This window comes from Dacryopinax primogenitus (genome assembly GCF_000292625.1).
Source record: "Dacryopinax primogenitus strain DJM-731 SS1 chromosome Unknown DACRYscaffold_1, whole genome shotgun sequence".
Taxonomy (NCBI): Eukaryota; Fungi; Basidiomycota; class Dacrymycetes; order Dacrymycetales; family Dacrymycetaceae; genus Dacryopinax; species Dacryopinax primogenitus.
Window position 1 is genome coordinate 269,143 of NW_024467198.1, and position 22,549 is coordinate 291,691.

General features: G+C 53.0%; 10 protein-coding genes across 10 annotated transcripts; 8 read left to right on the plus strand and 2 right to left on the minus strand.

The window, feature by feature from the left end:
• Positions 1 to 33: 33 nt before the first annotated feature.
• On the plus strand, positions 34 to 963 carry DACRYDRAFT_102976 (uncharacterized protein; the record flags this gene model as incomplete). The annotated part of the gene is made up of 2 exons (XM_040767698.1): positions 34 to 244; positions 308 to 963. 2 exons carry the CDS (start codon positions 34 to 36, stop codon positions 961 to 963), a joined length of 867 nt encoding a protein of 288 aa, XP_040632913.1.
• A 228-nt stretch (positions 964 to 1,191) lies between these two features.
• DACRYDRAFT_19351 (uncharacterized protein) lies at positions 1,192 to 3,730 on the minus strand. Its single transcript, XM_040771463.1, has 9 exons — positions 3,635 to 3,730; positions 3,486 to 3,584; positions 3,221 to 3,436; positions 2,854 to 3,147; positions 2,422 to 2,805; positions 2,034 to 2,367; positions 1,710 to 1,981; positions 1,537 to 1,659; positions 1,192 to 1,488 (listed from the first exon to the last, which is right to left on the minus strand). Exons 6-8 carry the CDS (start codon positions 2,043 to 2,045, stop codon positions 1,605 to 1,607), a joined length of 339 nt encoding a protein of 112 aa, XP_040632914.1. The 5' UTR covers positions 2,046 to 2,367; positions 2,422 to 2,805; positions 2,854 to 3,147; positions 3,221 to 3,436; positions 3,486 to 3,584; positions 3,635 to 3,730; the 3' UTR covers positions 1,192 to 1,488; positions 1,537 to 1,604.
• A 1,563-nt stretch (positions 3,731 to 5,293) lies between these two features.
• On the plus strand, positions 5,294 to 5,965 carry DACRYDRAFT_19352 (uncharacterized protein). The gene is made up of 3 exons (XM_040771464.1): positions 5,294 to 5,413; positions 5,472 to 5,568; positions 5,619 to 5,965. The coding sequence occupies exons 2-3, from the start codon at positions 5,517 to 5,519 to the stop codon at positions 5,897 to 5,899; spliced, it is 333 nt and encodes a 110-aa protein (XP_040632915.1). The 5' UTR covers positions 5,294 to 5,413; positions 5,472 to 5,516; the 3' UTR covers positions 5,900 to 5,965.
• Positions 5,966 to 6,368: 403 nt separating this feature from the next.
• Positions 6,369 to 8,616, plus strand: DACRYDRAFT_19353 (uncharacterized protein). The gene is made up of 5 exons (XM_040771465.1): positions 6,369 to 6,617; positions 6,772 to 6,957; positions 7,009 to 7,118; positions 7,169 to 7,343; positions 7,396 to 8,616. The coding sequence occupies exons 1-5, from the start codon at positions 6,506 to 6,508 to the stop codon at positions 8,406 to 8,408; spliced, it is 1,596 nt and encodes a 531-aa protein (XP_040632916.1). The 5' UTR covers positions 6,369 to 6,505; the 3' UTR covers positions 8,409 to 8,616.
• A 135-nt stretch (positions 8,617 to 8,751) lies between these two features.
• On the plus strand, positions 8,752 to 9,435 carry DACRYDRAFT_19355 (ribosomal protein L36e). Its single transcript, XM_040771466.1, has 3 exons — positions 8,752 to 8,807; positions 8,866 to 9,044; positions 9,098 to 9,435. Exons 1-3 carry the CDS (start codon positions 8,789 to 8,791, stop codon positions 9,206 to 9,208), a joined length of 309 nt encoding a protein of 102 aa, XP_040632917.1. The 5' UTR covers positions 8,752 to 8,788; the 3' UTR covers positions 9,209 to 9,435.
• Positions 9,436 to 9,479: 44 nt separating this feature from the next.
• On the minus strand, positions 9,480 to 10,846 carry DACRYDRAFT_60549 (oxidoreductase). The gene is made up of 7 exons (XM_040775636.1): positions 10,802 to 10,846; positions 10,619 to 10,750; positions 10,333 to 10,566; positions 10,159 to 10,282; positions 9,923 to 10,108; positions 9,750 to 9,874; positions 9,480 to 9,693 (listed from the first exon to the last, which is right to left on the minus strand). Exons 1-7 carry the CDS (start codon positions 10,829 to 10,831, stop codon positions 9,583 to 9,585), a joined length of 942 nt encoding a protein of 313 aa, XP_040632918.1. The 5' UTR covers positions 10,832 to 10,846; the 3' UTR covers positions 9,480 to 9,582.
• A 181-nt stretch (positions 10,847 to 11,027) lies between these two features.
• DACRYDRAFT_112821 (uncharacterized protein) lies at positions 11,028 to 12,175 on the plus strand (the record flags this gene model as incomplete). Its single annotated transcript, XM_040769518.1, has 1 exon — positions 11,028 to 12,175. One exon carries the CDS (start codon positions 11,028 to 11,030, stop codon positions 11,853 to 11,855), a length of 828 nt encoding a protein of 275 aa, XP_040632919.1. The 3' UTR covers positions 11,856 to 12,175.
• A 1,130-nt stretch (positions 12,176 to 13,305) lies between these two features.
• Positions 13,306 to 14,216, plus strand: DACRYDRAFT_19357 (uncharacterized protein; the record flags this gene model as incomplete). The annotated part of the gene is given in 6 exon segments (XM_040771467.1): positions 13,306 to 13,410; positions 13,447 to 13,452; positions 13,575 to 13,584; positions 13,630 to 13,932; positions 13,949 to 14,049; positions 14,101 to 14,216. A coding segment is annotated over 1 exon segment (303 nt), but the record flags the coding sequence as incomplete, so codon positions are not given.
• Positions 14,217 to 14,477: 261 nt separating this feature from the next.
• DACRYDRAFT_19358 (uncharacterized protein) lies at positions 14,478 to 15,025 on the plus strand. Its single transcript, XM_040771468.1, has 2 exons — positions 14,478 to 14,628; positions 14,681 to 15,025. The coding sequence occupies exon 2, from the start codon at positions 14,739 to 14,741 to the stop codon at positions 14,934 to 14,936; it is 198 nt and encodes a 65-aa protein (XP_040632921.1). The 5' UTR covers positions 14,478 to 14,628; positions 14,681 to 14,738; the 3' UTR covers positions 14,937 to 15,025.
• A 3,772-nt stretch (positions 15,026 to 18,797) lies between these two features.
• On the plus strand, positions 18,798 to 20,693 carry DACRYDRAFT_102981 (uncharacterized protein; the record flags this gene model as incomplete). Its single annotated transcript, XM_040767699.1, has 4 exons — positions 18,798 to 18,856; positions 20,111 to 20,175; positions 20,254 to 20,355; positions 20,425 to 20,693. 4 exons carry the CDS (start codon positions 18,798 to 18,800, stop codon positions 20,691 to 20,693), a joined length of 495 nt encoding a protein of 164 aa, XP_040632922.1.
• Between the last annotated feature and the right edge of the window lie 1,856 nt (positions 20,694 to 22,549).

Sequence of the window (22,549 nt, forward strand, 5' to 3'; positions counted from 1 at the left end):
TAGGCCGAGTGGAGGGTCTTGTGAGGGGTTGGGATGGGACTTGGACTGGAACTCGAACTCGAACTCGGACTGGAACTGGAACTGGGACTGGGACTGGGACTGGGACTGGGACTGGGGCTGGGACTTGGGCTGGGATTGGGGCTGGGGCTGGGGATGGGAGCACATTACTCGCTCACGCCTCCCCCTCCCCCTCCCTCTTCACAACTGCACGAACCCCAGCTGTCGACTCCTGCTCCTGATATCCGTCCGACGCGAGTTTATAGACCTGAACCGACCTGAACCGAGGCGCTCCTGACCGTCAGGAGAGTCGATCTTGCTCAATTTGGAGTCGATGGGGCTGGCGGGGGGATGGGGGATGGGAGCAAGACTCGAGCTGATCGAAACGTGGATCTCGTCCGTCTTGTATTCCAGGATTCGTCGATCCTGCTCCGGCTTCCGATTAACCTCATTCTCGACCCCGATCTCAACCTCAAATTCTTCAAATCTGATGCCACCTTATCTCATCCCATCCAATCTCAATATCTCATCCAATCTCAACCTCCATCTCGTCCGATCTCAACCTCCATCTCGTCCGATCTCAACCTCCATCTCAACCTCCATCTCATCTCGTCCCTTCCCTTCCCTTCCCTTCCACTCCCACAACCTGACCCAATCTCGAGAGCAAATCGACTCTGCACGAGTTTACGATCTACACGCACGCACCTACCCACGCACGACGCCTGCCCTGTCCTGGCGTCTGGTGTTTGGCGTCTGGCGGGTATGTCACTGCTGCATGGGAGATACACCGACGTGCTCCGGTTGCGCTTTTCGCTTTTCTTTTTCACTTTTCGCTCTCGCCTTTTTTCACTTAGAACAAACTTTCCAACCAACCGCGTCAGCGAGATCGCAGCACGTTGCACGCTTCGTCCTCTGATCATCAGGCCTTCAGCCGCTGTCAGCAGTCGGATGTCAACAGCGCTCTGAGGGTGGTTGGGTAGACTCAGGCAGGGTAGGGGGATCGTATATCATCTATTGAGAATGTATTTCTAGTCGGAGGGAAATAACTGCATTTTTATCACTGCATGTCTATCTGGAAGATTCAAGTTGTGTGCGTGTGTGTGTGTGTGTGTGTGTGTGTGTGTGTGTGTGATATGCTCTGTTTGCAGTCCTTCGGCGAGCATAAGATCTTCTCAGACGAACTGAGTTAGGTGCTGGACAGTGAGATAAATCCCAAAACTAGGTACATGATCCAAAATCAGATCCCCTGCAGTAGTATCGGAACATGCGATCCCCTGGTCGGTAATCCAGCACATATGTCGCGAGGGACAAATTCTAGATTCGTACCTGGCAGGTGAAGAAAGAGGAGAGAGGAAGTAAGCAACGGTGCCTGAATTCCTGAAACGCTTAGAACGTTCGTGCCGCTCTGCTGGATGAGCATCGAGATTTCGGTATGAACATTGCGGACAAGCCGTACTTCGAGCGTGATGAACGGCCTTGGTATGTATAATACTACATGCGAAATCAGTGGGAGAGTTCCTGGCAGAAACGTAGACGTACACATCCGAGTCGGTATGCACCATCACTTGTTCCTTTTTTCTATCAGCTCTCTCGTCTCCTGGGCCATGCTAACAAGTCCCAGTCTGTACAGGAAGAGCCTTCCGAGAATAATCGATCGATCCTCTGTTAATCGTTAGGTTGTAGTCAATTTTCAGAACAAGATGGCGGCTCGCTCTTTACGACCAACGAATGATAAGCTCGTCGAGGCGTTACGGAGGTAACGATGCAAATGTTCTCCAATGGTACAAGTTGACACCCCCTGCCTGTGCCGCACTTGTGCTAATTGGGTTCGTAGGGCAACAGGTGGGACAGGGTACTTGACGTATATCCGCTCGGCCGGAAAATGCGAAAAGCATTCCGTGATCAGGAACCTTGGATCCGAGATATGAAGGACGGAGAACCGGTCGTTGCGCAGCATGATACATACACCGTATTCAGCTCCTCGCTGTGATCGATGTAAGACGACAAGATATTGGGGCAATTCAAGTTTTACTCACAACTTTGCGCATCCCAGATTCCTGCTGGACTAGATAACGCGGACTTGTCTGGTGAAGCGTACATCAAAGTGGAAGATATCGAGCTTGTTTTCTGCGGCGATGCTCGATTGTAGGATCCGGCGAGCTGGATTGGACATTAGACGGATGCGACATGTCTGATCGCAGTATCATAAAGTCGATCTCATCGTCGGGAAGAGTTCTCGCGCCTGAATAAATGCGTTGGGGTGGGGATGAAGGAGAGGCAGTACTCGATCTGTCGCTCATGGGTCAAGGCGAATGGAGAAATAACTAAGGAGAGGGAAAAGTCATGGAGACTGAAATGCACAAGCCCGCGCTGCCGGAAGTTAGCTTTCCGTTTCCATTCAAGCTCAGCGGGAGATGTGCTTACGAGCCCTGCACCAGCCGTCGACAAGTGATTCTTGACGCAGCAACCGACACAATTCCCAAGGGATTTGGCCCGGAACCGCCGAGCACAGAAAAGCTGAGCCCCTTGAGCCTAGGGCGTTTGGTGTTGTCTTGAACCATGTGAGGGGGAGCTGGTAACACTCGGTCAAGCCAAACGTCCCTGTGAGAACTGTGTCATCTCAGTTTGTCTATTGCCACGTTCTCGACTCTTTGGTAGGCGAAAAAACGATGGGCCAGATCCGAAAAGAGCGACACGGCCAGTGAGGCTAGAAATAGTTGATCCAAGATTACGTGCAGAAAACCCACCTGATGGGGGTACAGCCGGGAGGGGGTGGGAGTCCAATCACGATCCCCCTAAAGCTTTCCTCTAAACACATCAGCCAGCATTCATTGATTCCGAGCACGGTGGACTTACCCGTTCGGGTTTTCCCTCCAAATAATCAGAATCGTCACAACAAGCAATGCCTCATATGCGAGCGTTGTTGAACGCAATACCCATGGATTTCTCGCTCTTGCCAGATTTGATGTCCCATTCAAGTCGGTACCCGAGGCATCGGTGCACCTCTCGTGCTTGCTCTTTCCGATGTCCTCTCTACCCCGTCTTTATTATGATAATGCTCGTGTTGATGTGGTACACGAACACAGAGACTGATGTCCAATGAGTTCAGGCGAGGATTGGCGCGGAATGCCGACGGGACGCAGGGCCGGGCTGGTAATTTACCAACAGGATCGATAGATCATTAGCTCCTGTCGCCAGGTCATCGAGCACAACGTTGACTCACTGCTTCTGTAGCGTATCAAGTAAAGGGCGACGCAATCACACCTGCGCCAACCAAGAAACGACCCGACAAGCCTGATATCAAACGAAGCTGATACGATGCTACCTTGCATGTTACCATGCGTTCGCGATGACGACTGATCAGGGAGGGGCGGCAAGAGCTGCGGCTGGAGCCTAGCGACGCACATGTCGGTGGACAGCATCTGTCGGTCGTCGATTCCTGTTTCCTAATCAGCCCACAAAGATGACGCACTTTACAAGATAATTTCCTCTACGTATGTGACCTGTCCTCGACCTGTCTTCCAACACTTCTGTGGTCCGGTTTCTCCTTCAAACAAATAGGGCACTCATATCGCCGTATAACGTACCTGTCACTGGTCAGCTCGTGTCTTCTACCCTGCCCGTGAAGATGACGCACTGCATGAGATAACCTCACACATGATTGCAAATTGTCCTCCAGCTGTCTGCCAGCACTTCCGTGACTTCGCACTCTCCTGGAAATCTCATATCGGCGTACAACACCTGTGGCAATGGTCAGCCCCTTTAGATCGAAGTTATTTTTTACCTAGCTACGTAGACAATGCCTTGAGGAACTCAATGTCGAGCGCTTCCGAGTTTTTATAACATGCTTGGCGATCAGGGTATGCTGATCATCACATGACTACCCGTCATGCGCGGACGCCCACAGTAAATCGCACTTCCTCATCTCACATATCGAGAATTGATCCTAAAAATTTCAAATAGTGTATAAATTTCCATACAAAAGATGAAATGTTGAAACCTGCCTTTACAAAGCGCTGGCAGCTAAATGCAGTTTGGGGACAGAAGCCGGCCCTAGCGAACCCTGAGGCCCGTGCGACGACGCTCGCGTCAAACGCAAATCCCAGTCCAAGACCCCTCCCCGCGTCCCTATTATTGTATCGGCAGGGCTGTGGACATTCGTACTACCCTCTCGCCTTTTACTAGAGGATACCGTGTCCGCTGTCCGCTAATGCCGTGTTACCAATTTTTCAGACAACCGTTGCATTCGGTGCAATGATCTTTTGGATCATTCAAGTGATCTCTTTTGTCCTTGTCCTCTTTAAGCATTGAAAACTCGTTGTTTTCGTTCTTAACGCATTCCAGGTGGATGTGTATGGTTCGCTCCCCCTCTAGATGCGCTGCCCTTGGTGTGTGATAGCAATATCATGCTGCGACTCCCACCTTGCGCTCATCCACCACGACATCTTTCTTATCTGTTATTGTACTCTATTTTGCAACACTTCTGATGGATCGGCATCTGCACTCTCTCCAACTTGTCCTCTTCGGCGTCTGTTGTCTCCAAACCCTGTCTTGGCTGTTCTTGGCCCGTTCCTCTTCGCGCCAAGCGTGTGAAACGCGTCGTCCTCATTGGCCATTTGCTTTTGCGCCTCGTCAACACGCATGCTTGGCTGAGCTTCGAAGGACATTACGGACGTGTTGGAGATGCCGAATGGACTGCCTGCATGTTTTGCTCCGGGCGCTGGGCACATGTTTCACCACTTCGGAGGAGTGAGGCTGTCAGGCAAGGTATAACAAGCGGCCTTGGGCGACACTCCTCCTGCAATCAGGCTGCTCTATCCGTTCTCGACAATCTTTTCCCCTGCCGCCTCTAACATACGCAAGATGAAGCTCGCTGCCATCTCTTTCTGGGTGCTCTCCATCATCGCGGGCGCAGCACGCGACCCCCGTAACGCACTACGCGGTGCGCTCAAACGGAACTCCCTCAATCCACACTCTCCATCCGCCATCTTCAAGCGCCAGGTGACCACTCAGTGCGCTGACGCCTGCGCTGATGATGCTGCAGCCGCAGCTGGGCTCCAGACGTGCGGCAGTACCGACATCAGTGCGCCAGCCTCTCTCATTCTGTCCTCTAACACTGATTTCTATCTCTCCGCGTTTGTATATAGTCTGTATATGCACCTACCTCTCCCAGATCACTGCCAACTGCTTGGCATGCGTGGTCGCCGCCGAAGACGTACCCGTCGGTGAGCTGCAGTCTGCTTGTGCGGCAGCAACGATGAGCGCTCCTGTGGACTCCGTAACCATCACCGACGATAGCACTTCGAGCGGGACAGGCACAGGCACGTCGAGCAGTGCAGAAGCGACGGGTACGGAGGGGCCTTGTGGTGCCCAGTGCGCGTCCGCCAGTGATCAGGCGGCAGGACAGCTTATCACAGTATGCACTAGTTGTATGCGTCTGGTTTGGGACCAGTGATCGCTGATACGCTCTGCAGGCTTGCGATGTCTCGGATACGGCCTGCATCTGCGATGCTACTTCGATGCTCTCTGCCGGATGCCTGACCTGCACATTGACCGAAGCCGGCATTACAGGTATGCGCCTTCTACTTCATCGTCTCCCTTACTGAACGGGAGTTTCACAGCGGCTGAGTTTGATGCAGCCTGCGGCGCCGCCGCTAGTACCCTGTCCGGCAGTACTAGTACAACAGCAACACGTGCCACAAACACCGCCGGTATCTCTACGACCAGTCAGAGAGTGTCATCAGGGAGCAGCGGCTCGTCGACCAGGAGCAGCACTTCGACTAGTGGCTCTTCAGCGTCTTCGCCAAGTACTACGCAGAGTCGGGCTGCGGCAGTGGGCACCAAGAGTTCGGGTGCACTTTTGGCCGCTGTAGCTGTTTTGGTGGGCATTGTCATGGCATAAGGTATCTTCATTTGGACTATTATTTTCGATTTGAAAGACACGATCCTTGAGATTCCAAGGACTCGGCTCGATACTCTATCAAATGGTAATCAAGAATGATAATAGTGGATCCCATGCGGATATGAGAGTTGCCGAATCTCGGATTTCTGCCACGTAAGTGACATGTAACCAGCGACCGTCACACAAGTCGCTTCTTTGCCAGCGGGGTGACGAACAAGGAGATGAAGAATACGATCGCTGGGTATGAGCACATGTTCATTCTGTGGAATCTCGTCGCAGAAACGGTAAATGCTTAAGAAATAGGATGGCAAATGACCTGTGTTAAAATGACCTCTCAACTCAGCAATGATAGGAACATAGACCACGGATTAATTCCGCTTCCGGAAGACGGAAGGACACTTCGACGCTAGTACAGTAATACGGTGAGGCGTGCACACGCTTTCACCCTAGACGCGCAACTCACACTCATATCAAGCGTCGCACGACATCGTGCACATCCCCTAAGGCTGCGCAGTCGATTGCCTTATCTCCTCGACCACCAGTGGTGCCGACCGCCTCGGTCCTGTGCTGCTCAACACCATTCACCCGCACTCAGCTTGCCAGCCTATGACAAGCAACTCGAGCGATATAGGAGCACTCCAGGCTGCTGAAGAGGACGGAGAAGACTTCGACGACGGCGGAGCCTTCGTAGACGAGGAGATTATGGATGATGCTTCAGGTACGCCCTGCTCGCTCTGCCTCGCATCTGATCGCCTCATACCTGCCTTCCCTCCCCTATTTGTTCGGGTGACTTCTCCGTGCTCTCCTTCCTCTTCCTCCCTTCGCTGCCAGGCAGGCGCTTGCAACGTGGATACTGACCAGGATGTTTGCAGTGGGATCGTCGACACCCGGATCTGGGTCGCTCACCTGGATAGCTTGGTTCTGCACCTTGCCCGGGCACGAGTACTTCGTTGAGATACCAGAGGACTTCATCGAGGACGACTTCAACCTCACCGGCCTGAACACTATGGTACCGTTTTATAAGGAAGCATTGGAAATGGTTCTCGACATCGAGCCAGGTGTGTGGTGTTCTCTGCATATTTCTGTATCACTACTGATCCGGTGCGCAGAGGACTCGCACAAGATTCCTGATATCTCGATTATTGAGACATCCGCTGAATTAGTGTACGGTCTTGTGCATCAACGATATATTGTTACCCGGCAAGGGCTGCAGAGCATGGTACGTTTTTATCCCTCTGTCACCCCAGGTCAACGCTCATCAATGCATAGCATGAGAAGTACCAAACATCCTTGTTCGGCTTGTGCCCTCGCGTATTCTGCTACACCACCCCTCTCTTGCCATGTGGTCGGACCGATGTCCCCGGGAACGAGTTTGTCCGCCTTTACTGCCCGAACTGTAACGACATCTACCAGCCAGGTAGTAGCCGCTACCAAAATATCGACGGTAAGCACAATGCGAGCATAAGGATCCAGAGAATCGTGTTGACTTTGAACAGGCGCTTTCTTCGGGACGACATTCCCTCACCTATTCTTCCAGACATACAATACTGATTTACCTGCTCCGTTCTACCCGCCTGCGGCAGCCCGCTCTGCGTACTCCCCCATGCGTTCTCCCCAATCTTCCCAAGGAGCGTCCGGCAAGGATCAGGCCGTAGCGTTCACGAACCCCGATCCCTACGGTGGCCAAAAACTCCCTTCGGCGCGCGTGTACACACCCAAGATCTTTGGCTTCCGTGTCTCCGAGCGCGCGCGCAGTGGTCCGCGCATGCGCTGGCTACGCGCTCGTCCGGAGACCTACGAGGAGCTGAGCATGGTTGACTGGCGTGGGCGATGGATCCATGGGGACGCATATGAGGATGATGAGGACGATGACCAGATTATGGACGATCGGGACGAGCCGGAGGAGGATGATGACCAGGAAGACGAAGATGAGGACGAGGAGGAAGAAGAGGAAGAGGAAGGTGCTGGGGAGATACAACAGCCTCCCCCACCAAACAGGAACGCCAAGACGACCAGGAGAGCTGCAGGAGTGCAGGTAGAGAATGACCTGCCCGGTAATGGGACGGCAGATGTAGATGCCGAAGACCTGTCGGTGATTTCTGAAGCTGTTGCGCACGAGGCCCTTCAGGACGACGACGTCTGGTCGGAGAGCTCGGACACCGGCTACGAGGAGGATGACGAAGATGACGAGGCTCCCCTGGCACCCGTTGCCCCAGTACGATGGGGCAGCGACGTCCGAGGCTGGGACTGGCAAAACGAGGACGAGGCGGCCATTACGGAAGTGCCCGAGCTGGAGCGAGCCCGCATTTCCCCTCGCCCTGCTGCAACCGCCCCTACCTTACTTTCCGATTCGGATACCGCTTTGGACACGCCCGTGGAACAACCTGTGGAGAAGCCCCAGACGTTTGGGAAGGCGTCACTTGCAGTGCAAGTCACGCACCCTGAAGTGGTTGCTGTTAAGCGTTACACCATGGTCGACCTTTCCAGGGCAAATACCCTGGTGTTATAAAGTGGGAAGTGGGTGCTTGGACTGGGTGACAAGCGTGGCTAGAACTAGGGTAACATAAGCACCTCGTTAGGATGGCCTTTTTCTCTCATAATATCTTCATTTTCCCGGCGGTCATTCATGTCGTGGGACGACGATGATCGACCCCGCACACTCGCTTTTGTTGTAGAATTGCTGCGCCCAGTAACGCATATCGCCGTACCTAATTATGCCAATCCGTCTTCAGTCCAGTGCGCATGTCAAAGGGAGCCTGCCCTGAACAAAGTTGTGGCTTGGAACTGTATGTTCTGTGCGGGCCCTTGCTCTCGGAAGCATTGTGTGTCACACAGCAATAACTCAAGCAGAAGGACTGTCTAGTCACCGACAACCGACACTCCACCAAAATGGCCGTCACCCGCACCAGTGAGCATACCTTTTGTTTTGTGTAGACCTTAGCATGTTCTAATGCAGGTACTTTCAGACCTCAGATTCGGCGCCAACACCGGCCGCACAACGACGGCGATCGAGAAGAAGCCCAAGCCCTCTCACCGCAAGGGCGTCAAGAACGAGAAGTCAAAGTTTGTGTACTCGGTCGTGCGTGAGGTAGCTGGCTTCGCACCATATGAGCGTAGGGTTATGGAGTTGCTGAGGAACAGCAAGGTTCGTCTTCCTTTCGCATCCAAATAGTGGATGTTGTATTGACGGTTCTATAGGACAAGAAGGCTCGCAAGCTCACTAAGAAGCGCCTTGGGACATTACTCCGCTCTAAGCGCAAGCTTGAGGAACTCCTGAACGTCATCGCCGAGAGCAGGAGAGCTCACTGAGCGGATGCAGCCCCTGGTGTGGATGTTGGCTGAACTGAGTACCATTATGCGGGCTGGTGGGGAGATGAAGATCACCGAGCTGTTTCCTATGCACACACTACGCGATATGAATGTCATGTGATCTGCCACTCACTGTATGCATGCGAAGTGTTTTCCTTGTGTAGATGTGGCCTGCACTCCGACCAGCTCCTATTACACCCTACCGGTAACATCGTGCCGTTCGGGTCTTGGAACGAGCAATTGGAATTGGATCAGCACTTCTTATTGTTCGATCTATTATGTGCAAGAAGAATACGGGTATTGCGATGTTGCACGCCAACGGTAAGTCATTATGTAGCGGGGTATATGGTATTGTGCAAGGGAACCATCTTAGCTCATTTCCCCTCATTCTCAAAAAAACCCTTCTGTTTGAGATATGCCTCATGCTCTGGTGCATACTTGCGCACGTCCGCATCGACGCCCCACCGCCATATCGGGACACCAAACTGGGCAATATGTTAATACCGCTGGAGGATAGGAGCCAGAGCAACACAGGACGCACCCAACCAATTACCTCAAACGCGAACTTCACAAAGATGTTCCCAAACGGTGACGAGCTCTGGGTTGTGGCACGGAAAACCATGGTGTTGAAGTCGCCTGCAATAGAGTACGTGCCGTTCTTCACACCTGTGTTCTTGTTCAGTTAATGCGTCAAAAGGGAGGAGCAGAATGTACCCTTGATCAAGACTGCTGCCGCCTCCTCTGGTTGGCATGCCTTATCCTGTTCTTCAATCTTCTTCGTAATCGCAGGCTTGACCTTGTTCTCTTCCTCGTATCCTGGGGTGAACATGCCGGCCGGGAAATAGATGTGCACAGAGATACCATAGAGTTGGAACTCGGAGCGAAGGGTATCGGCCAATCCTGTCACATATTGAGCATACTCTCGTATACCCACGCGAAGGGAAACATACCACGAATCGCAAACTTCATGGGTGCATAGGGTGCGTAGCCGACGAAGGACATGAGGCCCAGAGTCGAGGAGACAAAGACGATCTTCCCCTTCACTTTTTGGCATACCATGAGCTTCGCCACAGCCTATCGTCCATTAGTATAATATATATTTTTATGTGAGAGAGGACACGCACCCAGGCACTCCATAGCGCCGTGAAATACAGCGTCCCGATCTGGGACTTGAAGTCCTCCTCCTTGGCCTCAACGAAGTACAGTGGGCGTGCATTCCCCGCGCACAAGAAGACGGCATCTGGTGCCTGGCCAGCGAAGGGAGTACATACGGCTTCGAGCGCCGCCTGGGCTCCAGCGGCGGTGGAGATATCGTGTGAATAGGCGGCGAGCTTCTGTGAAGGTGAGACGCGTGCTGCCTGCACCGACTTGTCAGTCCTATATCTTCATTAGGATACGGCAATAACATACCTCCATCTTCTTCAGCGCTACATCCAGCTTGCCCTGGTCTCGTGCGACGATAGACACGTTCGCGCCATCCTTCACCAGCTGCAGTGCCGCGCACAGACCAAGGCCTTGCGATGCACCAGTGAGGTAGCAATGCTGCGCTCGTATGTCAACCATTGCATTTCGTTGTGCATCGAAGAGATATACCTTGCCCTTTGGTGTCCACTTCTGGCCCATCGTACTGTATACGATTGAGACGAAAAGGACGAGTACGGTGACAAGGAGCGAGACGACGATTGTCGACGACATACAAGACCGCCAAAGTTTCGTGGTGGAGAATGACACGCGTAAGTTCTTCGAGTTTCCGACCCTAACTAGGGTCCCCGGCCACGTGATCGTCCTCTTTGTCTTTGTACCCTCTCGCACTGCCGACATGCGGATGATGCGACATACCATCAACGCTATCGAGAGCGAGGAGATGGAGGACGAGGACGAGGAGGAGACAGTTGCTTTTCGGCGAGACCTCGCTGGTCGGGTCCAAGCTTTGCACGTGCAGCCCGACCCTACCAACGATCCGCCCGAATTCACTTGGCCACCAGAGGTGTACGAGTCCTTGGAGCAAGTCTCTACGATCCCGGAGTCCGTCGCACCCGAATTTTTGTGGTACCCGATGGCCAACATGGTGCTCGCTGCGATGTTCCCGCCAGGATCCGGTTTCGCCGTCGCCCCTCAAGTGATCCCCACAAATCACAGCACGAAAGAGGCCGAGGACTACATCGTATTCTGGGTGCGCCTGGTCCTGCCTGGCGTGGCAGCGAACGGTCGTGGGGTGGCGGTCGTCATTTGGGAAGCAAAGCCAGTCCAATTTCTCAGGCAACCGGTCAGTCAGAGGGAAGCAGACGATCAAATGCGGGAGCGGCTCATCAACATGAAAGCGTCCATGACAGTCCCCTTGCTGATCGGGATCTCGTCGATGGGCCCTCGCCTTCACTTCTACACAATGTTCCGGGACGGCCACATTAACCCTCCGGCTCCTCCACAAGGAAACCTTAGCCGGCTGGAACGCTTCTGGGATATCCCGCATCATCGATTCGACGTGGAGCGGCGCAGCGGATGTGAAGCAATGCGCTTGGTGAGGGATATTTGCAACGATATGGTAGCGCAGAGATTTCATATCCGGGAGATGCCGGCTGATGAGCGCATGGAGGAAATTCGTCGCAGAAGGGAGGCGAGGCCGAGGCCGGCCCCGAAGCAAGTGTGACGGGCCAGGGTAGCCTCAACGACATGGGTACGCGATTTGTGACATACGGTGGTACGGAACGTACGAAAACCTTGCTTTTGAACATCAGCAAGACGCAGAAATTCCATGGCTTCCAAACACGTCTTGCATAATTTGGGAGCAAAGCGAATAATTTGGTTTCAAGCACTTGAAGGCTTCTCTGGCACGCAAACATTGCATGCTAACAGTCGAAGCAAACGGTGAAGGTTCAGTTACACTTTGGCTTATAGGGCATGACTGTCGATTTCTGGATGGCACGGAATAATTGCATCGCCATAACCGCGAAGAATGTCGGGGAAAACTCATAGCAAAACTGATTCTCAACCTATCTCATGAACATCTTCCATCCTGGGAAGCACACGGGAGCTAGAGCTTCCTGTTCGGCAGGAATGGGGTGTTCTTGGTGTTGTTGTATTGTAGCTTAATGAATGATGAATATGACGGTGTATCCCTAGCGACTATGTTCCTTTTCCGTCCTAGTCACTATGTAAATTACTATATGCTACCTTACCTTAAAGAACACGGGACTTCAACGGGCACTACATATTGGCTAGTTCGAGCTTGTGCGGCTTCGGCTTAGCTCTGCTGCCACTTGTGCAAGGGTGGACTCCTTCTGGCTGATTTGACTGCTCTTCGATCGACTCAGGTTCAGCAGGTTCAGCACTTCCATCGTCCAGAAATCCAAGTACTCCATCACAATCGACAATCAAGCTCATCGCCAAAATGAGTCTCCGACAAAGCCACTTGCGCGGTCCCTAGCGAAGGGAGTGATTGGCAAGAGACATGGAGCCAGCCACGGGTACCATAAAAGCGCACTATTCCTGAGTAACCAATAGTATGTGTGGACTCACTTGTTCGTCTCGTCCCACCTCTCTAGGACTAAATGTCGTTCTGGGAACGTTCCTCCCACAGGCTGGTGGAATGCCGGCCACAGAGGCATACGGCGCCCTCCTCGAACAAACTTGTCATGTCTTCTCCGTGGTAGTCCAGGAACCGGACGAAGGCCACCTTATTAGCTCCAAATCGTCGTTTTCGTGACCATTGTTATGCTTACCGTCTGCATGGGAAGACGGTCGAAGCAGAGGGAAAGGAGGCAAGAGAGAACCAAAGGGAGATTGCCGTAATTGATACGAGATCGATGGGCCTTGCCATGCGAGGTCAAGAGAGCCGAGCACGGCAGGACAGAGGTCGTTACACCGATGCCTGATGGTTTACGTGGGGCATGCGTCAATCTATTGTTCCTGAGGTAAATATCAAAGATATGCTTACTTCTTCCAGAGTACAGCCCACCGAGATGTGACTGATGAGCACAATCACAACTAGTACCTTGCTGTAGAGCGACAAGGCGAGAAACATTCAATACTGCTCCCTCGTCCTGGGTAATGACATCGAACAGATCCGTGCGCTTGCTCTGCGCCGTGTGGGATTTGAATTTCCCGCTCTCTTCATGGTGTATGGTTGACGTGCCTCTTGAACCCTTCCACAAGCATGGGTCGATGTTTCTGATCAACTGCCTTCTTCTCTTCAATATATTGCTATGCGGTGGTCAGCGAATGAATGGTGCGCAGAGACACAGGGCAGGGATGGGATGCAGAGCGCGGCGTGAAATAACTGTTGCCATTTACCCATTGCCAATTCGTCGCACCACACATACGCATCATCCACCACATGTGTAAGAAACACGCCTGCTCACCTCAGTACATCCAGCATGCTCCTTCTCTGCTTGAATCTACTTCGCCGAACGGCATGAACTGAGGCGACGGTGTTCGCATCCCCGTCGCCTTCCCCAAAGGCGCCCCGCCTTCTTGTCCTCTTCTCGCATCTCTCGATATCCATCTTTGCGGCTTGGGTCGCAATTGTGTCGGCATTATTCTGGTGCACGATGCGCTCGAATAGTGTCCAGTTTTTCGTACATCGAGGCTGCCATTTTTTAGGAATTGCTGACGATGGGAAACGAGGCAAGATCGGTGCGGAATCGGTGACGTGCATTAGAGTAGTACGCGAGACTAACATGCAACATGATCTGAGAATCATCAGTCTCTTATACTCATTCCTGTAACATGAAGTTTACTCACTTCGATGTCGAACCAAGCAAGGTGTTACCTCATCGTCTCATCGGCCGTGTCCGAGTCTGTTGACACGCGTCTCCGAGGTTCGGAGGGCTCAAAGGGGCTACCTATATCCCAGGGTCAGTTCAATTCCGGTCGCAGGAGACAAAATGAAGGACCTATACATGCTTGAGCACCCCACTTACCTGCCGCCTCGCCGCGTGAAAGCGGAGACGCGCTCTCCCTCCTCTGCCAGCTCCATGTTTCCAGACCGTTAGATGCTCGTGAAGTGGTGCCCTCGTTCATCAGTCTTCTGTTGTAGCGTTGAGAATGCATTATGTATGTTGTAGTCGTCGTAGGCTGTCCTCGTAGTTGTAGGTGTCGACGATGCTCGTCTTCCGAGATGAGGCGACGAGCGAAGCAGGAGCCTTGCTCGTGGGGTGGTAGTGCTGGGTTCCTCGTCAGTATTTCTTCCCTAACATATGGCATAGACAAGATGCCCACCGTGACTGCCATTCGGCGCCTTGTCGGCTTCGGTATCCCGCTTTCTGGACAACAATGATGCTCACTCCCTGTACAAGGGTCCGGCACCCGAGCAGGGGAATGGGAAAGGCAAAAGGGAGACCCGTAGGTCGATAGTGGATCGAAGGTAGAGGGACACTGCAGTGCGAGGTGCGGAGATCCTAGGTACGCTAGCGAGACAGGTTCTGTGTTTTCTATCAGTAAATATTCAGAGTGTTTGAAAAGGGAAGGACGCACACATCACAATAGCCGCTGCCACCTCTAGACCATATCTCCCCCCGCAACCTTCGTGACCATGGGTGCGACGTTGTTCTTCTCCGCGATGCCAGACGCGATGCCAGAAGACAGATACGCGGAGATGCCGTCACGAGAGCTTCCCGGAAAAGAGGAGCGCACCGCGAACAGCAACTTCAGGTCCACGCCGGAAGTAGCCGATTCAGAACATATCGCCGAATGTCAGACGGACGAAGTCGATCGCAACGACGTTTTCTGACCGTAATGAGCTTTGGTTCGTCCATAAGCACAATGCCATGCACTCGCTCTCGGATCGTAGGCACCTGAGCCTTCCACAGCACACCAAATACAGTGTATGGACCTTTGGGTGGACGGGCGCTGTGCGGGGCACAGGGAGATGCCGACCGGTAACTAACCAGTCAACGCGAGGCATGCGGTATCGAAAGTTGATGGGCTGCAGCGGTGAGGGAGGCGTCGTGCATCGGCCATGAGCATTTGGGAGGGAGAGACTTGTGCTGCCTCTGAGGATAGGTCAGTGTTATGTATTTATAAGCTGGGGTGCTAGCGTACCTCTGTCTGTTGGGCGGCTGCATCTCGCCTGCCCTCATCTTGCCTCCACCCTCCTTTTACTAGTCCTAGGGTTCTAAAGCAGACGCTGCGCTCGTGAAGCCCTGTGTTCGCTCGTCAACCCTATTCCCGGACATGCTACATCTGTACACGACAGACATACCTGTCCACGTAGGACCGCGATGGAGCTCGTAGGTGGACAGTACGTTGCTCACTCACCGATACTCTCGTCGATCATGTGGTCTTCTCAGTTCTCTGCTTCGTTCGTACGTCTGGGTGGTAATTGTGGCCGCATCGAACAAACGCAGAACACCGCGCTGAATGTGTGATCATTGGCAGGCAAATCGGGTGTGCGGCTGTGCGCATGATTCGAAACTCGACCTTCTGTCCGTATAGAGCGATGTCTGGCAAGTAGCAGTCAGCGCGGAATGCAGTCCTGGAGCATGAGAACGACTCACTGGTATGATTGAGCAAAAACGGCAAATTTGAAGCTGCAGTTGGAAGGTGGCGAGAGGAAGAAAAAAGAATGTTCCCCGTCCGTTGGTTGGCCTTGAGGACGCGCCCAGAGATTCTAGGCAGATGGACGGCGGGGACGTCTGTACTGCAAGGGTGCGCTGGCAAAGGGTGATGAGGCGAAGGACCGTATTCGGTTACCTCTCTGGCTGACGCTCCTTGCTCATCTACATGCCAAACACACCCATGGCATGTGCTGGGGAAGTAACTGGTAGCAGTGTTCTACTCGTCCGTTAGTATTGGGTAACAATCGCAAACAAGCTCCGTACCCAAGACCAGAGCTACTTGAACATGGCGAGACGAGCTGCCTGCCATGTAACACTGGCATTCTTGCGTCTGCTGGGGAAGCGAGTGGATGAAGAGGCCTTGGAGAGAATAGCGATGATTCACAGCGATGCTGGAAGTGGAAGGAATGGGGAGAACGCTAGTGGAGAGGACGATGGTGGACAAGTTCGAGTGTGTCGAGACATGCGCGTTCTAAGGTAGCTGCGAGGGTCGGGCTACATGAGGCGCCTGTGCCGGAGTGTTAGTGCTGTTGCGTTTGCTGAGCAAGGAAGCGATATCACGTACCTCCATACTGTGGTGAACGACGATGGCATTGAGCATGGGTCCGGGCGAGCGGACCCTCTATCTACGTGGCACGCTCAGATCCCTAGGTGCGCAGCTTGCACACCGACCTCACCCTTGGCTCACGATCTAGAGCTCGACACATACTACTGCAGGCAACCCTTCAACGAGGGATGAGTATACCTACTCTCTTCGTGACCACGGTCACAGTCCCAGAGCGTCATACGTACGCTCATGCGGTAGTAGGGCTGCGCGTATCAGCCAGTCATGGTTCTCGGCAGTACTGCATGGACAAGACGCGCACCGTAACTTCCAGGAGGATAAAAGAGAGAGAAGAAACCCGGATGTAATAGACAGCAATGGATTATCAGTGGTCGCTGAAGGGGTCAAGGATCATCGTGGCCTGCAGGATGCGCAACCGTCGGAGTGGCAGATGAGCAGTTGATGGGGGGAACGAAAGCAGGTTGTTTACGCAAACAATGTAAGTACCCTTTATAACTTCAGGGCAGATGCGATCGAATGCGCGTTGTTATGATCTCAAGCTGGAATGTGTGTGCTGCTCGTCACAGTGATCGAAATCGAGGATGGACTTTGTAAGTCACTGGCCAGATCCGGACCGACAGATCGACCTCATTTCTGATATTGCACGCTTGACAGAGCCAGTCACAATTTAAGAACACCATGTTTCCGATTCGTGATTACTTGAATGTGTGTGATATTGAGGAGATGTATGCAGTTCTAAGAGTGAGTTTCAGTACATCGCGTCCGTGTGAGCACCCAAAATGTGAGCGCTCATAGGGACGCGCCGCATCACCTGATCGTCACATGACTCCCGCCCCGCATGTCGATCCGTTCTTACTTTGTCTCCCAGATTCAGTCCGCTTTGAGTGGTGCAGGATAGTGTCCCACTTTTTGGGGGGGATATTGAGGAACTGTCTTCATATGTGAGATGAGGAAGTGGGATTCACTGTGGGCGTCGCATGACGTGTAGTCATGTGAGGATCAGGTGACCGAGGCGCGTCCCTCTCAGCGATCACATTTTGGGTCACTCAAACGGATGCGATGTACTCAAACTCACTCTTAGAACTGCATATATCTCTTCAATATCACACACATTCAAGCAATCACGAATCGGAAACATGGTGTTCTTAAATTGTGACTGGCTCTGTCAAGCGTGCAATATCAGAAATGAGGTCGATCTGTCGGTCCGGATCTGGCCAGTGACTTACAAAGTCCATCCTCGATTTCGATCACTGTGACGAGCAGCAGACACATTCCAGCTTGAGGTCATAACAACGCGCATTCGATCTCATCTACGCGCTGCAGCTATAAAGGGTACTTACATTGTTTGCATAAACAACCCGCTTTCGTTCCCCCCACCATCTGCTCGTTCTCTGCCCCCAAGACTTGCCACTCCTTCTACGGTTGCGCATCCTGCAGACCACGAGATCCCTTGTCTTCTGTAGTGATCGCTTGATCACGTATAACTCTCTACCTGATATGATTATTCCCCTGGGTTATCTTTTTACGGTAGTCACGGTACGCGTCGTGTTCATGCGGAGAACCATGACTGACTGATACGGGCAGCACTTCTACGGCAGCCTCATGAGCGTGTCACACGCTCTTGGAGTGTGACGCTGGTAACGAAGACAGTAGCTATATTCATTCTTCTTTGAGGTGTAGCATGAAGTAACATGGAGGTACGTGATATCGCTTCCTTCCTAAGCGAAGGCAATGGCACTGACGGTGCGGCACAGGCACCTTATGTAGCCAGGCTACCCTCGCGGCTACCGTACAACACGCCTGTCTCGGGGCATCCATGAACTCGAACCTGTCCAGCGTTGTTGTCTTCTCGAGCGACCTCCCCACTCCTTCCGCTTCCAGCATTGCTGTAACTCATGGCCGTTCTTCGCACGGTCTCTTCATTCCCTCACCTCCCCTGCGGATGCAAAAATGGAACGTTAAGTGGCAGGAAGCTGGTCTTTCCATGTTCAAGTAGCTCTCGTCTTGGGTACGGAGCTTGTTTACGATTGTTATACAAAACTAATGGACGAGTAGAACACTGCTACCAGTTACTTCCCCAGCACGCGCCGTGGGTGTGACCGGCAAGTAGATAAGCATGGAGCGTCAGGGAGAGAGCCTCCATCTGCGAGCGCAACCTTGCATTACATATGTCTCCGTCCCACCTGCCCAGGATCCCCGGGCGTGTCCTCAGCGCGAGCCAATGCACTGGATACTTTCTTCTTCCTCCTCTCCCCGCCTTCCGTTTGCAGCTTTAGGAATTTGCCGTTCTTACTCAACCATTCTCGTGAGTCGTTCTCATGCTTCAGGACGGCATGTCGCAGACTGATACTGGCCAGATGTCGCTGTGTATTCGAGTTTCGAATAACGCCCAGCCGTAAGCCCGATTCCTCACCAATGATGAACACATCCACGGCGATGTACTGCATCTGTTCGTGCGGCCACAACTACCATGCAGACGTACGAAGCAGATGGCCGAGAAGACTACATGGCCGACGAGAGCATCGGCGAGTGAGCAGCGTACTGTCCACCTGTGAGCTCCATCGCGGTCCTACGTAGACAGGTATGTCTTTCGTGTGCAGATGTAGCATGTCCGGGAATAGGGCTGATGAGCGAACACAGGGATTCCCGACCATCCCATCTCTTAGAATCCTATGACTAGGGAAAGGACGGTGGAAGGGAGATGAGGGCACGCGAGATGCAGCTGCACAACAGACACTGGTACCCCGCTCTATGAAGACATAACACTGACCTATCCTCATAGGCAGCACAAATCTCTCCCTCCCCCCAAATGCTTTTGGCCAATACATGACACCTCTTCCGCCGCCCAGAAACCTTCCACGCCGCGTGTACCGCGTTGGGATGGTCAGTTGCTCGTCGCCATCTCCCTGTGTGGACACATTGCGCGTCCGCTGAAAGGACCATACGCTGTATTTGCTGTGTTGTAGAGGGCCCAGGTGCGCACGATCCGAGAGCGAGTGCATGGTATTGTGCTTATGAATGAGCCAATGCTCTTTATCGACCAGAAAGGTCGCGTTGCCCTTGGTTTCGTCCGTCCGACCTTCGGTGGTATGAATCGGCAGCCTCCGGTGTGAGACCGGGGGACGATGACGTTGCTTTTTGCGGTCTGCGCCTCTTCTCCTGCATCCTCTTGCGACGACATCTTCATGCATCTCTCTCCTGGCGCTGCGGAGAAGAACAACGTCGCGCTCATCGTCACGAAGGTTGCGGGGCGAGATATGGTCTACAGGTGGCAGCGGCTATTGTGATTCGTGCGTCCTCTCCCTTTCAAACACTCTGAATCTTCACTGATGGAAAATACAAAGGATGTCTCGCCATCGTTCTTCGAGTTTTTCCCCCTCACACAGCAGTGCCCCTCTAAATTCGATCAACGGTCGTTCTACGTCATCCACTGTTGCACTTCCGTTCCTTTGCTTCGTCGGTCCCTTGAGTACCTAGCAAGCATACTTGTCGTCCAAGATGAGGTATACCGAAGTGACAAGGAGCCCAATGGCAGTCACGGCGCGCATCTTGTCCATGCCATATGATAGGGAAGAAAAGACTGACGACGAGCACAGCACCACCACCCCACGAATAAGGCTCCTGCTCGCTCGTCGCCTCATCTCGGAAGATAAGCATCGTCCGCACCTACAACCACGAGGCGAGCCTACGACGACTGCACCACGCATCTGGCATCTGGCATCCGGCATCTTCAACGCCATAACCGAGGACTGATGAACGAGCACATCACAAACTATCGAACAGTCTGGAAACGTGGGGCTGGCAGAGGAGAGAGAGAGCGTCTCCGCCGTCACGCGGCAAGGCGGGCGGTAAGTCGAGTGCTCAAGAATATAGAGGTACTTCATTGATTCTCCTGCGGCCAGAACTGAACTGACCCTGGGATACAGGTGGCCCCGTTTCAGTCTTCCGAACCTCGGAGGCGGGTGTCAACAGACTCGGACACGACCGATTAGACGATGAGGTAACACCTTCCTTGGTTCAAGATCGACGTGAGTGAACTTCACGGTACAGGAGTGAGTAACAGGGACTGATGATTCCCGGACCATGTTGCATGTTAGTCTCGCGCATTGCTCTCATACACGCCACCGATTCCACACCGATACTTCCCCTTTTCCCAACATCAGCAATCTTAAGATCTGATCGCATCGAACTACCAAAGTTGGACAACATTCGATCCATCGTGTACCAGGATAATATGGCCGTATTTACGACCCAAGCCGCAAAGATGGATGTCGAGAGATGCGAGAAGAGGACGAGGAGGGGGAGCGCCTTCGGGGAAGGTGACGGGGAGGCGAACACCGTCGTCTCAGCCCACGCGCTTTTGTGAACTGGGTTCAACGAGAGAGGCAACATGCTGGATATCCTGAGGTGAGCAGATGTGTTTCTCACACATGTGGTGGATGATGTGTATGTGTGGTGCGACTTGGGTGAATTCTGCATCCCCATTCCTACCTTGTGCCTCTCCCCGCCGTTCATCCGCTGATCACTGCACAGCAATATATTGGAGACAAGAAGAAGACAGTTGATCAGAAACATCGGCCCATGCTTGTGGAAGAGTTCAAGAGGCACGTCAAACCGTACACCATGAAGAGAGCGCGAAGCTCTCAATATATTCAATTCCACAGGGATCAGAGCAAACGCATGGCTCTGTTCGATGTCATTCGCGAGGACGAGGGGGCAGTGTCGAATGTGTCTATCCTTGTCGCTCTGCAGCAAGGTACTGGTTGTAATTGTGCTCATCAGTCTCACATCGGTGGGCTTGGATCTGGAAGAGGCCTAAAGAAGTAAGCATATTTACCCCAGGAAGAACAGATTGACGCATGCCCAGAGCAAACTATAAGGCATCGGCTCAACGACCTCTGTGGTGCCGTGCCCGGCTCTCTTGACCTCGCATCGCAATCTCGCATCAACAACTGAAATCTCCTTTCGGCTCTCTCTTGGCTGGCTTCCCTGTGCCTGGACGGCTCCCTTGTACGGACGGTGAGCATAATCGCGGTCATGAGAAAGGGAGACTGGAGCTGACAAGGTGCAGATGTGATGTGTGTATTGCCGGGCATTTCCCTCCTGCCCGCCCTCTTCACCATACCCTGATCGCCAACCATTTTATACAAAACAAGATCGCGCAAACGCTCCACATCTAGTTCATCAAGGCATCGTCTACGTAGCTGGCTCAGAAATGATCGCGGTCAGAAGAGTGAGGTGCGAATTACCGTGGAGGATGCGAAAGAGGCACCTAAAGAGGTTGAGCAGACCGCTGGGGACGTTGCCCGACGCAGACATATACACAGCCGGTACGTCGTCACCTAGGCAGAAGGAGAGATGAGCTGACCAGCGCCACAAGTGTTGTACCCCGATATGAGATTTCCATGTGCCTGCAGGAGAATGCGGAAGTCACGGAAGTGCTGGCGGACAGCTGGAGGACAATTTGCAAACATGTGTGAAGTTGTCTCATGTAGTGCGTCATCTTCACGGGCAGGGTAGAAGACACGACCTGACTAATGACAGGCATGGTGCCCTGTTTGGTTTTGTTCGAAGGAGCACACCGGACCACAGAAGTGTTCGAAGACGGGTTGAGGACAAGTCGCATATGGAGGAAGTTATCTTGTAGAGTACGTCATCTCTGTGGGCTAGTTAAGAAACAGGAACTGACTACTGACAGATTCTGTCCACAGACATGTGCGTTGCTAGGCTCCAGCCGCAGATCCTACCGCCCCTTCTTGATCGAGCGGTGATCGCGACACGTGGTATCATGCAGGATAGCATCGTCCCCGGCTTCGTTTGCACTCAGGCTTGTTGGGCCGTGTCTGGTTGGCGGGGACGTCATCGTGCCGCCCTTTACTTGGTACGATATAGAAGCAGTGAGTCAACGGTGTGCTAGAGTACTGGGCAACAGGAACTCATGATTTCTAGATGATGTCGGACGAGCCTTGTGATATTACCAGCTGCCGTTCGTCGCCGTTCTACGCCAATTTCCGCCTGCACCGTGACAGGCGACAAACCTCTGCAGACCAAGGTTATCCGACATAAGTCTATCGTTTCGTGCACAACGTCCTTACAAACACAACCACGATTGAGGGGGTGAGGGAGGATATCGGCGAGAGCAGGCACGAGAGGTGCGACGACTCCTTGGCTCTTCGCCGCGTATACTTGGAGAAAACAGCAAGCCCGTAGGCTCAAGAACGA